Raw genomic sequence first — 13,527 nt, 5'->3', positions numbered from 1 at the left:
TGGATGAAAGTAATTTACATTTAGTCAATTATTGCAGTGAAATAATTACATCCTTTGGCTTATTGTTTGTAATAGAACATTTGGTTTTTTCCTATATAAAAGCAATAATACATTGACTTGTTTGTATTTAAAATCAATAAAAACTTGCTACAAAAATGTTGAAGAGTTTGAGCTCAGGTATTTCCATTCCTTCCTCAGCATAAATCTCTAGCAGAGATGACTTGGAGGTTTTGCATTTGGGTCAAACAAACAAAACCATAAAACTAGAAATAAAGCACAAGTTGGGCTTGTTGTATAGAACATATTCAAAAGAATGACCACTTCTAAAAACTTCAGATTTAAAATATAATCTCAGCAGTTAAAGTTTGACAACATCGACCTACATAAGACATGACTTGTCAAGGCTCCGCCCCATCCATGACTCGCCTGAGGTTTTCCTGTAATCACAAGTCCCTCCTCCTTGACTTGAACATACAAAACATCCAACAATCCTCACGCAGATTAAACTCGGAGGATCTGCTGAGAGATCAGACTTTAGCAGGAACTTTGGTTGCTTGAGCAAATAGTTTCCAAAGAAGCCAGAAGAAATGCCTCCAAAACCTGTGGACTTGAATTGCCCCATCTGTAAGGACATCTTCAGGGATCCTGTTGATTTGCTCTGCAGCCACAGCTTCTGCGCAGAGTGTTTGAATAAATGGTGGGAGGGCAAAATAATACCAACCTGTCCAATCTGCAGGAAAACGTCACCAATAAGTAATGGCATCTCTAGAGAGGTCTGCTGCCGGCTGCATGGTGAGAGATTCAAGCTGTTCTGTGTGGATGACAAGGAACTTTTATGTGTCGTCTGTCAGCATTCGGATGATCATTACGGACACAAACTCCAACCTGTCAATGAAGTAGCTCAGGGTCAGAGAAATGAGCTGAGAAATGTCCTGAGGCCACTGCTGGACAAACTGAAGGTGTTGAAAGAAGAGAAGGGAAACCTGGATCAGACAGCTGAACACATTAAGCTCCAGGCCCAACACACCGAGGGCCGGGTCAAGGAGCAGTTCAGGAAGCTTCATCTGTTCCTCCACAAGGAGGAAGATGCCAGGGTTGCTGCTCTGAGGACAGAAGAAAGCAAGAAGACTCAGAAGTTAAGCCTAAAGATCGATGCCCTGAGTAGAGAGATTGCTGCTCTTTCACAGACAATAAAAGACACAGAGGGACTGATAAAGGCTGAGGACGCCGTGATGCTGCAGAGCTTTAGGACTGCTGCAGAAACCATCCAACAGCGCCTCCTGCTGGAGAATCCTCAGCCTGTCTCTGGAGCCCTGATAGATGTGGCCAAACACCTGGGCAACCTGAGCTTCAACATCTGGAACAAGATGAAGCATCTGGTGTCCTACAGTCCTGTGGTTCTGGATCCGAACAGCGCGAACTTTGAGCTCATCCTGTCTGAAGACCTGACCAGCGTGAGATGCGGCCAGAAGCAGAACATTCCTGACAACCCGGAGAGGTTTGACTTCTTCCGCATCGTGTTGGGCTCGGAGGGCTTCATGACGGGAACCTACAGCTGGAACGTTGAGGTTGGAGACAACACGGACTGGTTTGTGGGAGTCGCCTCCCAAAGCGTCCAGAGGAAAGGAAACCATCCGACTCGTCTGTGGAGAATCGGCTGCATTGGCGGTCAGTACGTGGCCCGGGCCCTGTCGGAACCGTCCACGGTTCTGCCGGTGAGCGGACGGCTCAGCAGGATTAAAACCATTCTGGACTGGAACCGGGGGAAGCTGGTGTTCCTCGACCTCAACACCAACACTGTCATTCACACCTTCACTTATTCCTTCACCGAGAAACTGTTTCCTTACTTTAACTCTGCACATGCGTCCCCGTTGAAGCTCATCCCTGAAAATGTGTCTCTGAGGTTGAGTTGAATCAGTGCAATGATACAAAACAGAGGAACAGAAAGGATACAACTCTCTGACTTTATTCTGAAGAATTGCTTTTATTTTCTCATGACATTATTTTTACTGTATAGATTGAAGTTGTTGATAAAATAAACATTTGTGAAAAAGTTTTTTTATTTGAAGTGAATCATGAAGTGATGTTCTGACAGCATGGAAGGCATCTAATGAAGAGTCTTCCACAGAAAACCTTTCCTCTATTTTTAGTGTCAGAGCCGGTCCGGCCCGACCGGAGCCGATCCGAGCCGGTCCGGCCCGATCTGATCCAAGCCGGTCCGGCCCGAAGACGAATCTAATTTGAGGGACCTTTCCAGGAACATGTGGGAACTAATTATCACTAAGCAGTTGTTCAATATTCATAAGGATATTTCCACTGGCTGTAAGTGGCGTGTAAAAGTATTCACACCCTTGACATTTTCCATGTATCGTCTCTTTACAATCACAAACATCAATATTCTTCACTGGAATTTTATGTGAAAGTCCAAAAAGTGCAAATCAATTGTTATATAGAAAGAAAGTATAATTAAAAACATGAGTTCCTTCTGTTTTCTCTCAGTGTCATCTGAACACTGGAAGACGCTGAAGATGAAGGACTGATGAGTGAAGACAGAACCGGTTGGAGCAGCTGGGGCTGTTTGGAGGCGCGGCCTTCCCAGTATCGCTTCTCATCACCAGTAAGATATGTGGAAGTAAATTAAAATCTGCTGGCTTTCAGGTAACTCACTGGAAAGTCCATCCATCGCTCTGACATTCAACAACGAAGTCTGGCTTGGTTATAAATAACTAGCAGTTCCTGCTCAGGAGATTATTAACAAAGGCAGTAATTGAGATGAAAATGTCGGAGCGGAGCGTCACCTGATGAGGAAAATGATGATCAGAGTTGAGTTTATAAATGTTGAGTCTATAAATAAATAGCTTTTGATTTTAGTACAGACCACTACTGCATTCAAAGAATCAGCATTTATAATTCTTCATAAGCCACAAAGTTACAAATTTGCTGTAAATAATCAGTTGGAACAAAGAAAAAGATCCTGCTGTCATTGGGAGGTTTGTTCAGTAACATGTATTTATTCTCTAATAAAATTATATTTACCATCATTTGCTTGGACAATCTGAGGAAATATCACACCATCATAATTTGGAACACAAAGTAAAATTCAGTTTAGTTCTGGTCTGAACGAACACCGAGTCCGACATGGCTGCTAGTGGCTAACGGCTAACCAGACTCTTGATGGTTTGCTTTAACAATGGCCGTCTTTCTCATGGACAGGGCAACTTGTCAGGTTCCCTCATGGTTGCCCAGCTGCTGTGGATGACTTTGTCTCCATCACCAGGTAAACCCCGTTGACATCTGGATCTCATTTTCAAGAGGGATCTAGACTCCTTGTTCAGGTGGGAGGTTCTGCAGGGCTTTGACTAGGCCGTCTCTTGGTTCCGTTGGCCCAGACTCTCTGGGTTCCGGAAGCTGAGTGCTCCTCCATGATGCCTAATTGTTTAGCAGACTACCGGTGGTGTAGAGCGCCACAATGGGGTCACTTGGTGAATTTCGAACTGTCAGACGCTTCAACACTCCAGGCCGCTTCTTTGTTGCTGCAAGCATCGATTTATTCCACTTTACTGCCATAACTTCAGACGTTACAGGACTGACACCTGCTGACCAGGCTAAACCAAAAAATGGTGCCAACAATAAGCAACATTACAACACAGTCAAGAGAAATGATGACCACCACCAGCGCACCACCAGCGCACCTGTTTCCTTCTACATACCAAGCCATGCGCCAGTATGGCTCCCATTCATACCTCAGTAACAGCCAACGCCCTACGAGACATGCTTACCGCGACACGCCCACCGCAACACGCCCACCTTGACACGCCCACCGCGACACGCCCACCGCGACACGCCCACCGCAACACGCCCACCTTGACACGCCCACCTCGACACGCCCTCCGCGACACGCCCACCGCGACACGCCCACCTCGACACGCCCACCGCGACACGCCCACCGCGACACGCCCACCTCGACACGCCCTCCGCGACACGCCCACCTTGACACGCCCACCCAAAAAATAAAGAATACATACTGTTAGAAGAAAAATAAAGAAAAAAAATATAGACAAAGTAAACATTAAAATTGTAATTATAATAAATGAGTGGGATTAAAAATTTAAGAATAGACGACTTCAAATAAGAAGGTTTTTAACCTTGTTTTAAATAAATTAAAGGTAGACGCAGACTTACAATGAGCAGGAAGTTTATTCCATAGTGTTGGAGCATAAAAACTAAAAGCTGCTTCTCCGTCTTACTTCTGACTCTCGGTATAGTTTATAGGTTTGATTCTGATGATCTTAATGGTCTGAGTGGTACGTAGGGTTGCAGAAGACCGGAAATGTAGTTTGGATTTCTATTCTGAAGTGCTTTATAAACTATTAAGGACATTTTAAAGTCAATTCTTTGAGCAACAGGCAGCCAGTGCAGAGATCTGAGAACTGGACTGATGTGCTGATCTCTCTTTGTGTTAGTAAGGACTCTTGCAGCAGCACTCTGGAGGAGCTGGAGCTGTCTTAATGCTTTTTTTGGTAATCCAGTAAGAAATGCATTGCAATAATCAAGTCTGCTAAAAACAAAGGCATGAACTAGTTTCTTACACACAGGATCACTTTAAATATTTATTCAGTGGCAGAAGATCAGAATATGATCAATAAAAATGCTGGAGGCTTTGGGCTCCTTTAGCTTGAATTAAAGCATCAATGCGGCGCAGCAGGGAGATCCGGCTGTCGCTTCGCTGAGGTGCAATAAAACATACAACTTTCATTTCTTCTGCAAGAGAAAAAATAAGTAGCTACTTTGTTTTTGAGTTGTGCTTAAATTATAATCAAAAATTAGGGTTAAAATAATGAGTTCCAATTAATAAGTGTTTTCTGTAAACATTAGGCTTGAATTGCACCATGTTTCAAATCCTCGTTATTCTGGACATGAATCCATAGAAATGAATGATGGGGGGAAATTCTTTCTGATTTAAAGCAGTAATAGTTTGGAGAAATTCTTATAATTTAATCCCCACAAATGATAAATAATTCATACTGAATATAAGAGAGAACTACTTGCTCTGCTCTTCTCAAAGTGTGAAAGGAAGAAGATTGAATTGAAACAACAGCTTTTCATTCGCAGGTCAGAAACAGGCCAGAAAAACGGAAACCTTTACAGGAACAGCTGTTTTCCAACACAAGATGCTTGGTATGAAGTATTGCAATAATTTAAAGATTGTGTTGATAAATGGAGTAAATTACGGGACGTTTCTCCTCCTGAAGTCAGAGGTCAGCAAAATGTTTCTCTGGGTCTGACCTGCAGGACGTGGTCCAGCTGCAGTGGACACCATTCAGCATTTTCCAGGTTGCTTTCCCAGTAGCAGAGAGCCACTGCTGAACTGGGCCGAGTGGATTCAGAGGAACGTGAGGAGCTGGGAACAGGAGACTTCACAGCTTGTTACTGATGCTAATGCCATGATTTCACTTTTACATTTGACTGCATAAAGTGACCCAGAACCAGCTGGAGCAACGTTCTGATTCAATATGAGGCGAATGCGGGCGGCGCCGACGCCAGGCCGGCCATTCAGGTTTGTTATGCGCAGCAGCGCCATCTCCAGTAGTTTTTAGGAACCAGTTCTTCACGCCCCTCAGTACGTAGCCACGCCCCCCGCTGAGAGGCCACGCCCACCTCTCTGGATTTATAATCCAGGGTTGGATTAAGCCATCAGCTGCACCAGACCTGTTGCAGAACAGAAACATCCAACCAGACAGATTCGTTTAGAAGAATTTATTTTGTACAGTAAAACAGTTTATGTCAGACTTTCTGAAGACAAACAATTAATTTACAAACGCAGAACGTTGAGAAGCCTGAGGCCGACCCAGAGACGAGCGTCAGCATGGAGTATCTTGCAGAGATAATGAAACTCAGACAGCATGTAGCCGCCGCTGCTGATGGAGGTCAATACACTCTGAGCAGGATGCGTTCAAGAACACTCAGACGAAAACTATCACAGGTTTTCAATAACAACTGCTTGAAAAAAAAAGGGATTTTTGACTGAAATCATCGTATATTCGTCTGAAAACATGCTGTGTGTTATCAGTTGCCCCCTAGGGGGCAGAGTTAGAGGGCAATAAGCTCTGTGGGGCTTTTGAACGCACCATTCTCATGTTCAGCCCTGGGTCGGGGTGCGCTTGTTGTCCGTTACTTTGGAGGCCTGTAGGCGATCTTCCTGCTCTTCAGCACCGTCCATCGGTGTCGCTTCATGTAGTAGACCAGAGGGATGAGGATGGCAGAGCCCATCAGCAGCTGCAGGGACAAACGTCAGGGACGTTACGGACAAAGGTCAGGGACGTTACGGACAAACGTCAGGGACGTTACGGACAAACGTCAGGGACGTTACGGCAAAGCCGTGACATCGCACCGGTCTCTGTTGCTATGGATACGGTTGCTTTTGCATCACCACTGCCTCAAACTAACAAACAGCTGTAGTTATTTAGTTATTTAGTAATTTAGTAATTTAGTTATTTAGTAATTTAGTTATTTACAGTTATTTTGTTATTTAGTTATTTAGTAATTTAGTTATTTAGTTATTTAGTAATTTAGTTATTTAGTTATTTAGTTATTTAGTAATTTAGTAATTTAGTTATTTAGTAATTTAGTTATTTACAGTTATTTTGTTATTTAGTTATTTAGTTATTTAGTAATTTAGTTATTTAGTAATTTAGTTATTTAGTTATTTAGTTATTTAGTTATTTAGTAATTTAGTTATTTAGTAATTTAGTTATTTAGTAATTTAGTTATTTACAGTTATTTTGTTATTTAGTTATTTAGTAATTTAGTAATTTAGTTATTTAGTAATTTAGTAATTTAGTAATTTAGTTATTTAGTAATTTAGTTATTTAGTTATTTAGTAATTTAGTTATTTAGTAATTTAGTTATTTACAGTTATTTTGTTATTTTTATTTAGTAATTTAGTTATTAGTTATTTAGTAATTTAGTTATTTAGTAATTTCGTTATTTACAGTTATTTAGTTATTTAGTTATTTAGTAATTTAGTTATTTAGTTATTTAGTAATTTAGTAATTTAGTTATTTAGTAATTTAGTTATTTAGTAATTTAGTTATTCAGTAATTTAGTTATTTAGTAATTTAGTTATTTACAGTTATTTGCAGTTATTTCACTGAACATGTTGCTTTCTGTAAAGACATTAACTCCTAATTAAAAAAGAACATTACAGATTTGAAACAAATAAATATTGAACTGATAAAATTAGCAAATTTATACTTTAAGGGAAGATTATTTATTTTTAAATAATCTCTGAAATCACTGAAATTTAGTCTTAATTTTGTCTTGTAAAGTATTTATCAATGTTCCGTTTCTAATCTTTGTCTTGTGTTGATCCAGGTGGAATAGTTTGATAATCTACCTGAGATTATTAATCTAATAAACCACAATAAGGCTGAAGCCCCGCCCTAAGCCCCGCCCTAAGCCCCGCCCCCTGCCTACCTTCAGGCCCATGCGTTTCCGCTGGTCGTGCTCCGGCTCGGCCGCCCACCTCAGGAAGGTGCAAACGTCTTTGGCCACTTGGCTCATGGTGGCCGGGGTTCCTGCAGCCAGACACAGCCAATGAGACGCGGCCTTCTGCGGCGCGGCAGCCAATCGGGTGCCACCTACCGTCCTCGTACTCCAGATCTCGTTGTAGATGGGCGGCGCCATGCCGATGGCCTGGCCGGGGAAGTAGGGGTTGTAGTAGAGTCCTTCTCTCACCGAGACTCCTGCAGGCGGCTCGCAGTAACCCGTCAGCAAGCTGAAGACGTAGTCCTCTCCGCCATGCCTGTAGGGGGCGCCGCACAAACAGCCAGCATCTCCATCAGTCTTTTCATTCATCAGTTTTATTGCCTACATGAGAACCTTCAGCTGGACTGAACATCAACACAGCAGAGCTGATTGGATCGTTATTGATTATCTGATTGATAACTGGATGCAGTTATCAATCATCCAGTTGGTGTGCCATTAATGAGCACACCATTAATGGCAGAAAATTTGACAGAAATGGAACCAAGTGAAGCTGAAAGGGAACCAGAGGAGATCAGGCGGAACAGATTTACAGACTGGAGTTGTAATGACGTTAAATATGTTTCTATTTTGTAGTTTTGGCTTCATTTGTTTCAGCTGAGGGCCGTTTTCAGTCTGTATGCTCCAGTTAACAGTTAATCGATTCCTAAATTAGTGGCCAATGGTTTCAGTGAGCGTTGGAGGAAGTACCTGGCGTTGACGATGTAGCTGAGGTCGGGGGGCAGCGCCCCGTTGTTGGCGACCCGGGCGGCCTCAGGGTTCGGATACGGCTTGGGGAAATAGTCCGAAAGCTTTCCTGGCCTGGTGAACATCTCGCCGCTCTCATCAGGGCCGTCCACCACCTCCACCTGCACAGCGAATGGAGCTACATGAGCCGGCGCTGCCCCCTGGTGGCAGGAGGAGCCGGCTGCTGCTGCGGCGGCGGCCTCACCTCTTCGGCGATGGCCTTGACCTCGTCCTCGGTGTGCGACACGCCCACCAGGTTCCTGAAGGCCAGGTACTCCATGCTGTGGCAGGCGGAGCACACCTGCTTATACACCTGGTAACCACGGCGAATGCTGCAGCCAATCAGAAACAGTCAGGATGAGAGCAGAAACAACAGGCTCTTGTTGTGAATCCTCTAAAGTCCAAAAAACCAAAAATGCCAGAAAAGTTTCTCAGGAGGTTTTCAACTCACTCTACTTTAAAAGCCAAGTGTTTCTGGTTTCAAAAAGAATATTTTCTTTATAAAAAGAACAGAAATCTTCTCCAAGCTGACTTCAGACAAAAAATGATACAACAGTTCTACCATTTGCAAAATGTCGGACCTGTAACATTAATAGTTTAGCAAAAAGTGAATTAATCAAATTCTTAATAAGTTCTAACAAACATAAAAATAAACCAACAAATCTTCAAATTGTTCAGAAAGTGAAATTATCTATCATGTAAAATAAAGTATAGAACTAGACTGAATAGATCTACTTATTGATCAGGAATATTAACCCTGATATCTGATTGACAATATTTTTTTATCAATATCCGATATTAACATCAGATTGGTGCATCTTTGTAATACAACAGTTTTTAGATAAAGTGGTTAATATTTCAAAAGTAAAGGAGATTTAAAACCAGGAGTTTCCTGTCAAACAAAAGGTTTTTTATCTTAAAGGTAAAATGTTTCTATTCTCTTCAGTTTTGGTTTCATTTCTGCTCTGGCTGTTGGTTTTATATGGATATGGATCAATCGATCGGCTGATTACTCGCCTGGCGTGGTCCAGGGAGGACAGCGGCCCCGCGTGGCTCCAGGGGTACGACGGGGGGTGGAGCTCCAGCTCAGACGCCTTCACTGATTGGTGGAGCATCAGAGCGAGCCCCGCGCCACCGCCGGCAACCACGCCCAGCGTCGTCAAGGCAGCCTTCTTCTTACCCGACAGACTAGCAAAAGACATGTTGGCCTGAAGAGAGAAAAATAACACGTTCATAAACACGTTTTCTTTTTCAGAAACAAGGAAAACTACGACCTATTTGACGTCAGCTTCCGGAACAGCGGCTCGCTGGTTTCCGGTCCATTTTAACCTGGTGCTGCAGAGCTAGCTTTAGCTTACTGTGGCTAACAATAGCTTTAGCTTACTGTGGCTAACAATAGCTTTAGCTTACTGTGGCTAACAATAGCTTTAGCTTACTGTGGCTAACAATAGCTTTAGCTTACTGTGGCTAACAATAGCTTTAGCTTACTGTGGCTAACAATAGCTTTAGCTTACTGTGGCTAACAATAGCTTTAGCTTACTGTGGCTAACAATAGCTTTAGCTTACTGTGGCTAACAATAGCTTTAGCTTACTGTGGCTAACAATAGCTTTAGCTTACTGTGGCTAACAATAGCTTTAGCTTACTGTGGCTAACAATAACTTTAGCTTATTGTGGCTAACAATAGCCTATGCTAGTAGGTAATAGTCTCGGACAATTGTCTTGTAAAATCTGCTATTTAAGTATCTAAACATTTTTCTAAAATTTTCTAAAGGAAAATGTTTTTGCCTTTAGTTGTACTTATTGTCACGTGTATTACACGTGTTTCTGGTCGTTGGTGTCAGAGACCCAGTAACGGTTAGAGTTAGGGTTAGGGTTGGGGCTAAGGTTAGGGTTCGGTTTTTGCTTCTGAAGCACAACAAGCCCAGAGCTCAACAGTAGAGCAGCTCTGGAGTTGGACTTGTAGTTCACTGTTCGGGGTCAGAGTTGTTGCTTTTAGAAAAATATGGCCGTGTTCCTGAAGGTCTCTGTGTTATTTAGTTTTATTAGTTTAGCATGTTTGTTGTGAAGCAGGACGGTGTTTCCAGTGGGTTGTACAGTTGCTCGGCTGTCTGGATCTGCTCTGCTCTCTCGTCCCAGAAACTGTCAGGACGGATACAGAAGTGATTCCATGGAAACAACACAGGAGGCTCCTTTATTTGCCGTCCTTCTCATCCGGCAGTTTCAGGCTGAAGAAGCCGATCCGGAGTGAAATGAGAGCTTTGCTCTGCGGGGTTAGCTTTAGCTGGTAGCCACGGATGTTTTCAACCCGCCATCTTCTTAAGTCAGGATCGTTTGGAAATCCATGAAAACGTAAAAGCCCATTGTATTAGAAGACAACAATGTTCATAGTTTTGCTTTATTTGCATCTGAAATACGACTTTGTCTTTTCTTGTTGTCGTGGAAACTGAAAGCGGAAACAAGATGTGACGTCAGCACCGCGCAAAGAGCCCGTTTGTAGAAATGATTAAAAATGTGTAAAATATGGACATCAATCAATAAAACTCTTTACCAACAGCCGTAATAAACTTTAGTATTCTGCAGTTGGGATATTTTCTTGTTTAAATGATGATATTGAAACTTGATAAGAATTAATGTTTATCTTTCAAAATGACTCAAGTTGATATTTGTTGCAACAAGCTGCCATCACAATGCAGCTTCAGACTGAACTGAAGAGGTTTTCAATATAGACAATGCATTCTGATTTTTAGCAGTTTTTTAGTTTATTACAGAATTACATTCAATTTCCACTGCAAAATACACTAGAAGGACCAACAATATTTTTTATTTCTTTTTCTTAATAGGCCACTATTCAGTTTCATATTCTTCTTCACTGTAAAACAGGAAAGCAGTGATGAAATGTTGGTTTCGTTCTGCAGCAGGAGGATAAATAAAGACCTTCACAGGTTTCTTATGAAACTGACCTCCAGTGTTTTATAACCAGACAGGGGGAGAGCACATGACCTCTGACCCTCACCACAACAACCAGCCCCACCTCCAGCCTCCACAGGACATGAATCCGATTCTTGAAACGCTTTGTAAGATGACGGCTGGTTATAGCCAGGATTAATCTTTACGGCTCTCATATCAAAATAATACATTTTGATTAAAAAAAAAATACTTTGGTTGACAGATTTAAGAGATGCAATTGATCCCCTCAGGTACACGCCCCCCAACCCCACTGATACATATCTCAGTAATATTCATTTCTAGCCTAATAATCCAGGAACCGGCTTTTTTCTCCACCGGAAGTTGTCATCAGCCTTCCCATTGCTAACTCGTTAGCTCTAGCGCCTGGAAGTCGGTGTTTTAAAGCTTCAGATGCAAATAGTGGCCTTTACCTGAACTGAAACACATCGGCAGCTTCTGCAGACGCCTGGGGCAGAAGATTTGCCCTCCTGGTGGATTTATGCCCGTTTTAGGAGGAATCTGTTCCAGTCCAGACCTGTTTTGTGCTAACAGTCCGACACGACTCTGGCTGCCTTGGCTAACGGAAAGAACAACTGCTTTGCGGCATTTAGACAAAAACTAGAAACACACTCCCCGTTAGTTTAACTTAAGCACCACAAATAAAAAGAGTCACCCCAATAAGACAGCCTGAAATCCGGGGGAACACAAGTGACCTTGTCTGCCAGTCCGCCGCTAGCCGGTGAGCTAATGCTAATGATGGTTCGCTGGAGACACCTGACAAAATAACTTTACAATGAAAACAGCCTTAAAACATCCGACCTTCAGAAAGATTTATATTAAGCCCATGTATCGATCTACCTTGGAAGTCTTGAGAGGATTCCCCGTAAAGAGAAGAGCTCTCCCACTCCCGGAGAGCGCCACGACCCGAAGCGCCGCCATCTTCCCAGTTCTCTATGGAGGAACCAGCAAGCTGCACGAGACACAAAATGAGCGCTTCCGGACGGTTCTTCAAAATAAAAGACCGGAGTGTGACTATCTGGTTACATGATGGACGGACCAGTTGTTTGTCAGAATAAAACCAGTTAAGTCAGTGGAACTTGTTAGGATTGACTGTATGGAACCATATGCAGCTCTGGGCTGAAGTCATTAAAACACTTTGGCCCAGAATGACGAAGGCCTAATAAACTAACTTTAGACGTTTTTGTTTGAGTCCAGTTCTACAACGGAACTCCCATGAAATTATAATTAAATAATGAATTTAAGGAGTATTTAATTGGTATTTAATTATGGATGGTTTAAAAATAAACAAAACCCCATGAATGACTTTTATTTAATTGGTGGTATTAGCTCTTCCTACGGGAAAGAACAATTAATTCATCTACGATAATTTTAAGCTATTTGCAGATAAATGTAAGCTTAATATTTATTAACTTTATACTGTGATGGACCGTTAATGAATTATTATTGACGCAAAACGATCTTAATTGAATAACAATTACTTTGAATATAACTAAACCGGAAATACCACGCATTATGGTAGTTAATTTAACTTTACGCAAACTTACAAAACCTATTTACACAACTTTTTTTCTATTTTGTCCTTCAGTTGTTTGGTAATACGTGATAAATAATAAATACATCAGTCATTTTTTTAAATCTTCTGCTATTTTTATGTTGATTTCAACAAAAACCTTTAATCTGGTCTGTTGGCGAACTTCTGAAACCATCTGCTGTCAGAATAAAGCAAATTTAATGTTCAGATCAGCACTAATTCGAAATAAAGTCACGATACTGAATGAATGACACAGAATCAACATAAAGGATGGTTATTTTAAATGCCAGCAAAACACAAAATTAAGTTTTTACTTGTGAAAAATTATGCAAAGCATAAAAAGTAGCATAACAATTATTTTTTCGTTATGGATCCAACCGCTGCCAGTCTCTGATTAACATGTTTCTTCCTGTAAAACATAATATATGAATAATATCAGACTATTCTTGTTGTCATGCAGGCCTGGAAGATCATCCCATTCAATGGTTCCTACATTAATACACATTAATATGAAGGAAAATGTTCATCAGCATTAATGTGAAGATTTCACTGAAGTGTTTTACCTGTTGGCTCCACAAGATGGCAGCATAGTTCCGTGAAATCACCCATTGAAATTCATTTTATTTAAAAGGATTTTTGTTTGTTGCTTAAAAAACAACAATAACCAGACTTTATATTCATAATTCTACAGGCAGCAATCATTTCTGTCCATGTGTTTGCAAGGCTTAACAATAAAAGCATCCATATTAGTTAGAAG

The 13,527-nt window shown here is 41.6% G+C and overlaps 2 protein-coding genes across 2 annotated transcripts; one reads left to right on the top strand and one right to left on the bottom strand.

The window, feature by feature from the left end:
• Positions 1 to 520: 520 nt before the first annotated feature.
• On the top strand, positions 521 to 2,013 carry LOC129355160 (nuclear factor 7, brain-like). Its single transcript, XM_055024704.1, has one exon. It carries the CDS (start codon positions 588 to 590, stop codon positions 1,911 to 1,913), a length of 1,326 nt encoding a protein of 441 aa, XP_054880679.1. The 5' UTR covers positions 521 to 587; the 3' UTR covers positions 1,914 to 2,013.
• Positions 2,014 to 5,742: 3,729 nt separating this feature from the next.
• Positions 5,743 to 12,190, bottom strand: LOC129355163 (cytochrome c1, heme protein, mitochondrial-like). Its single transcript, XM_055024706.1, is given in 8 exon segments — positions 5,743 to 6,276; positions 7,477 to 7,577; positions 7,645 to 7,662; positions 7,665 to 7,804; positions 8,236 to 8,393; positions 8,477 to 8,603; positions 9,289 to 9,479; positions 12,077 to 12,190. Coding segments are annotated over 8 exon segments (921 nt in total). The 5' UTR covers positions 12,158 to 12,190; the 3' UTR covers positions 5,743 to 6,171.
• Between the last annotated feature and the right edge of the window lie 1,337 nt (positions 12,191 to 13,527).

The sequence above is a fragment of the Poeciliopsis prolifica genome, unplaced genomic scaffold (assembly GCF_027474105.1).
Source record: "Poeciliopsis prolifica strain line A6 unplaced genomic scaffold, Auburn_PproV2 SCAFFOLD125, whole genome shotgun sequence".
Taxonomy (NCBI): Eukaryota; Metazoa; Chordata; class Actinopteri; order Cyprinodontiformes; family Poeciliidae; genus Poeciliopsis; species Poeciliopsis prolifica.
This window is presented reverse-complemented; position numbering and strand designations above follow the sequence as displayed.

What these genes read in the sequence shown, in the direction of transcription:
- LOC129355160 (XM_055024704.1), top strand. Translation starts at nt 588, where the DNA reads ATGCCTCCAAAACCTGTGGACTTGAATTGCCCCATCTGTAAGGACATC.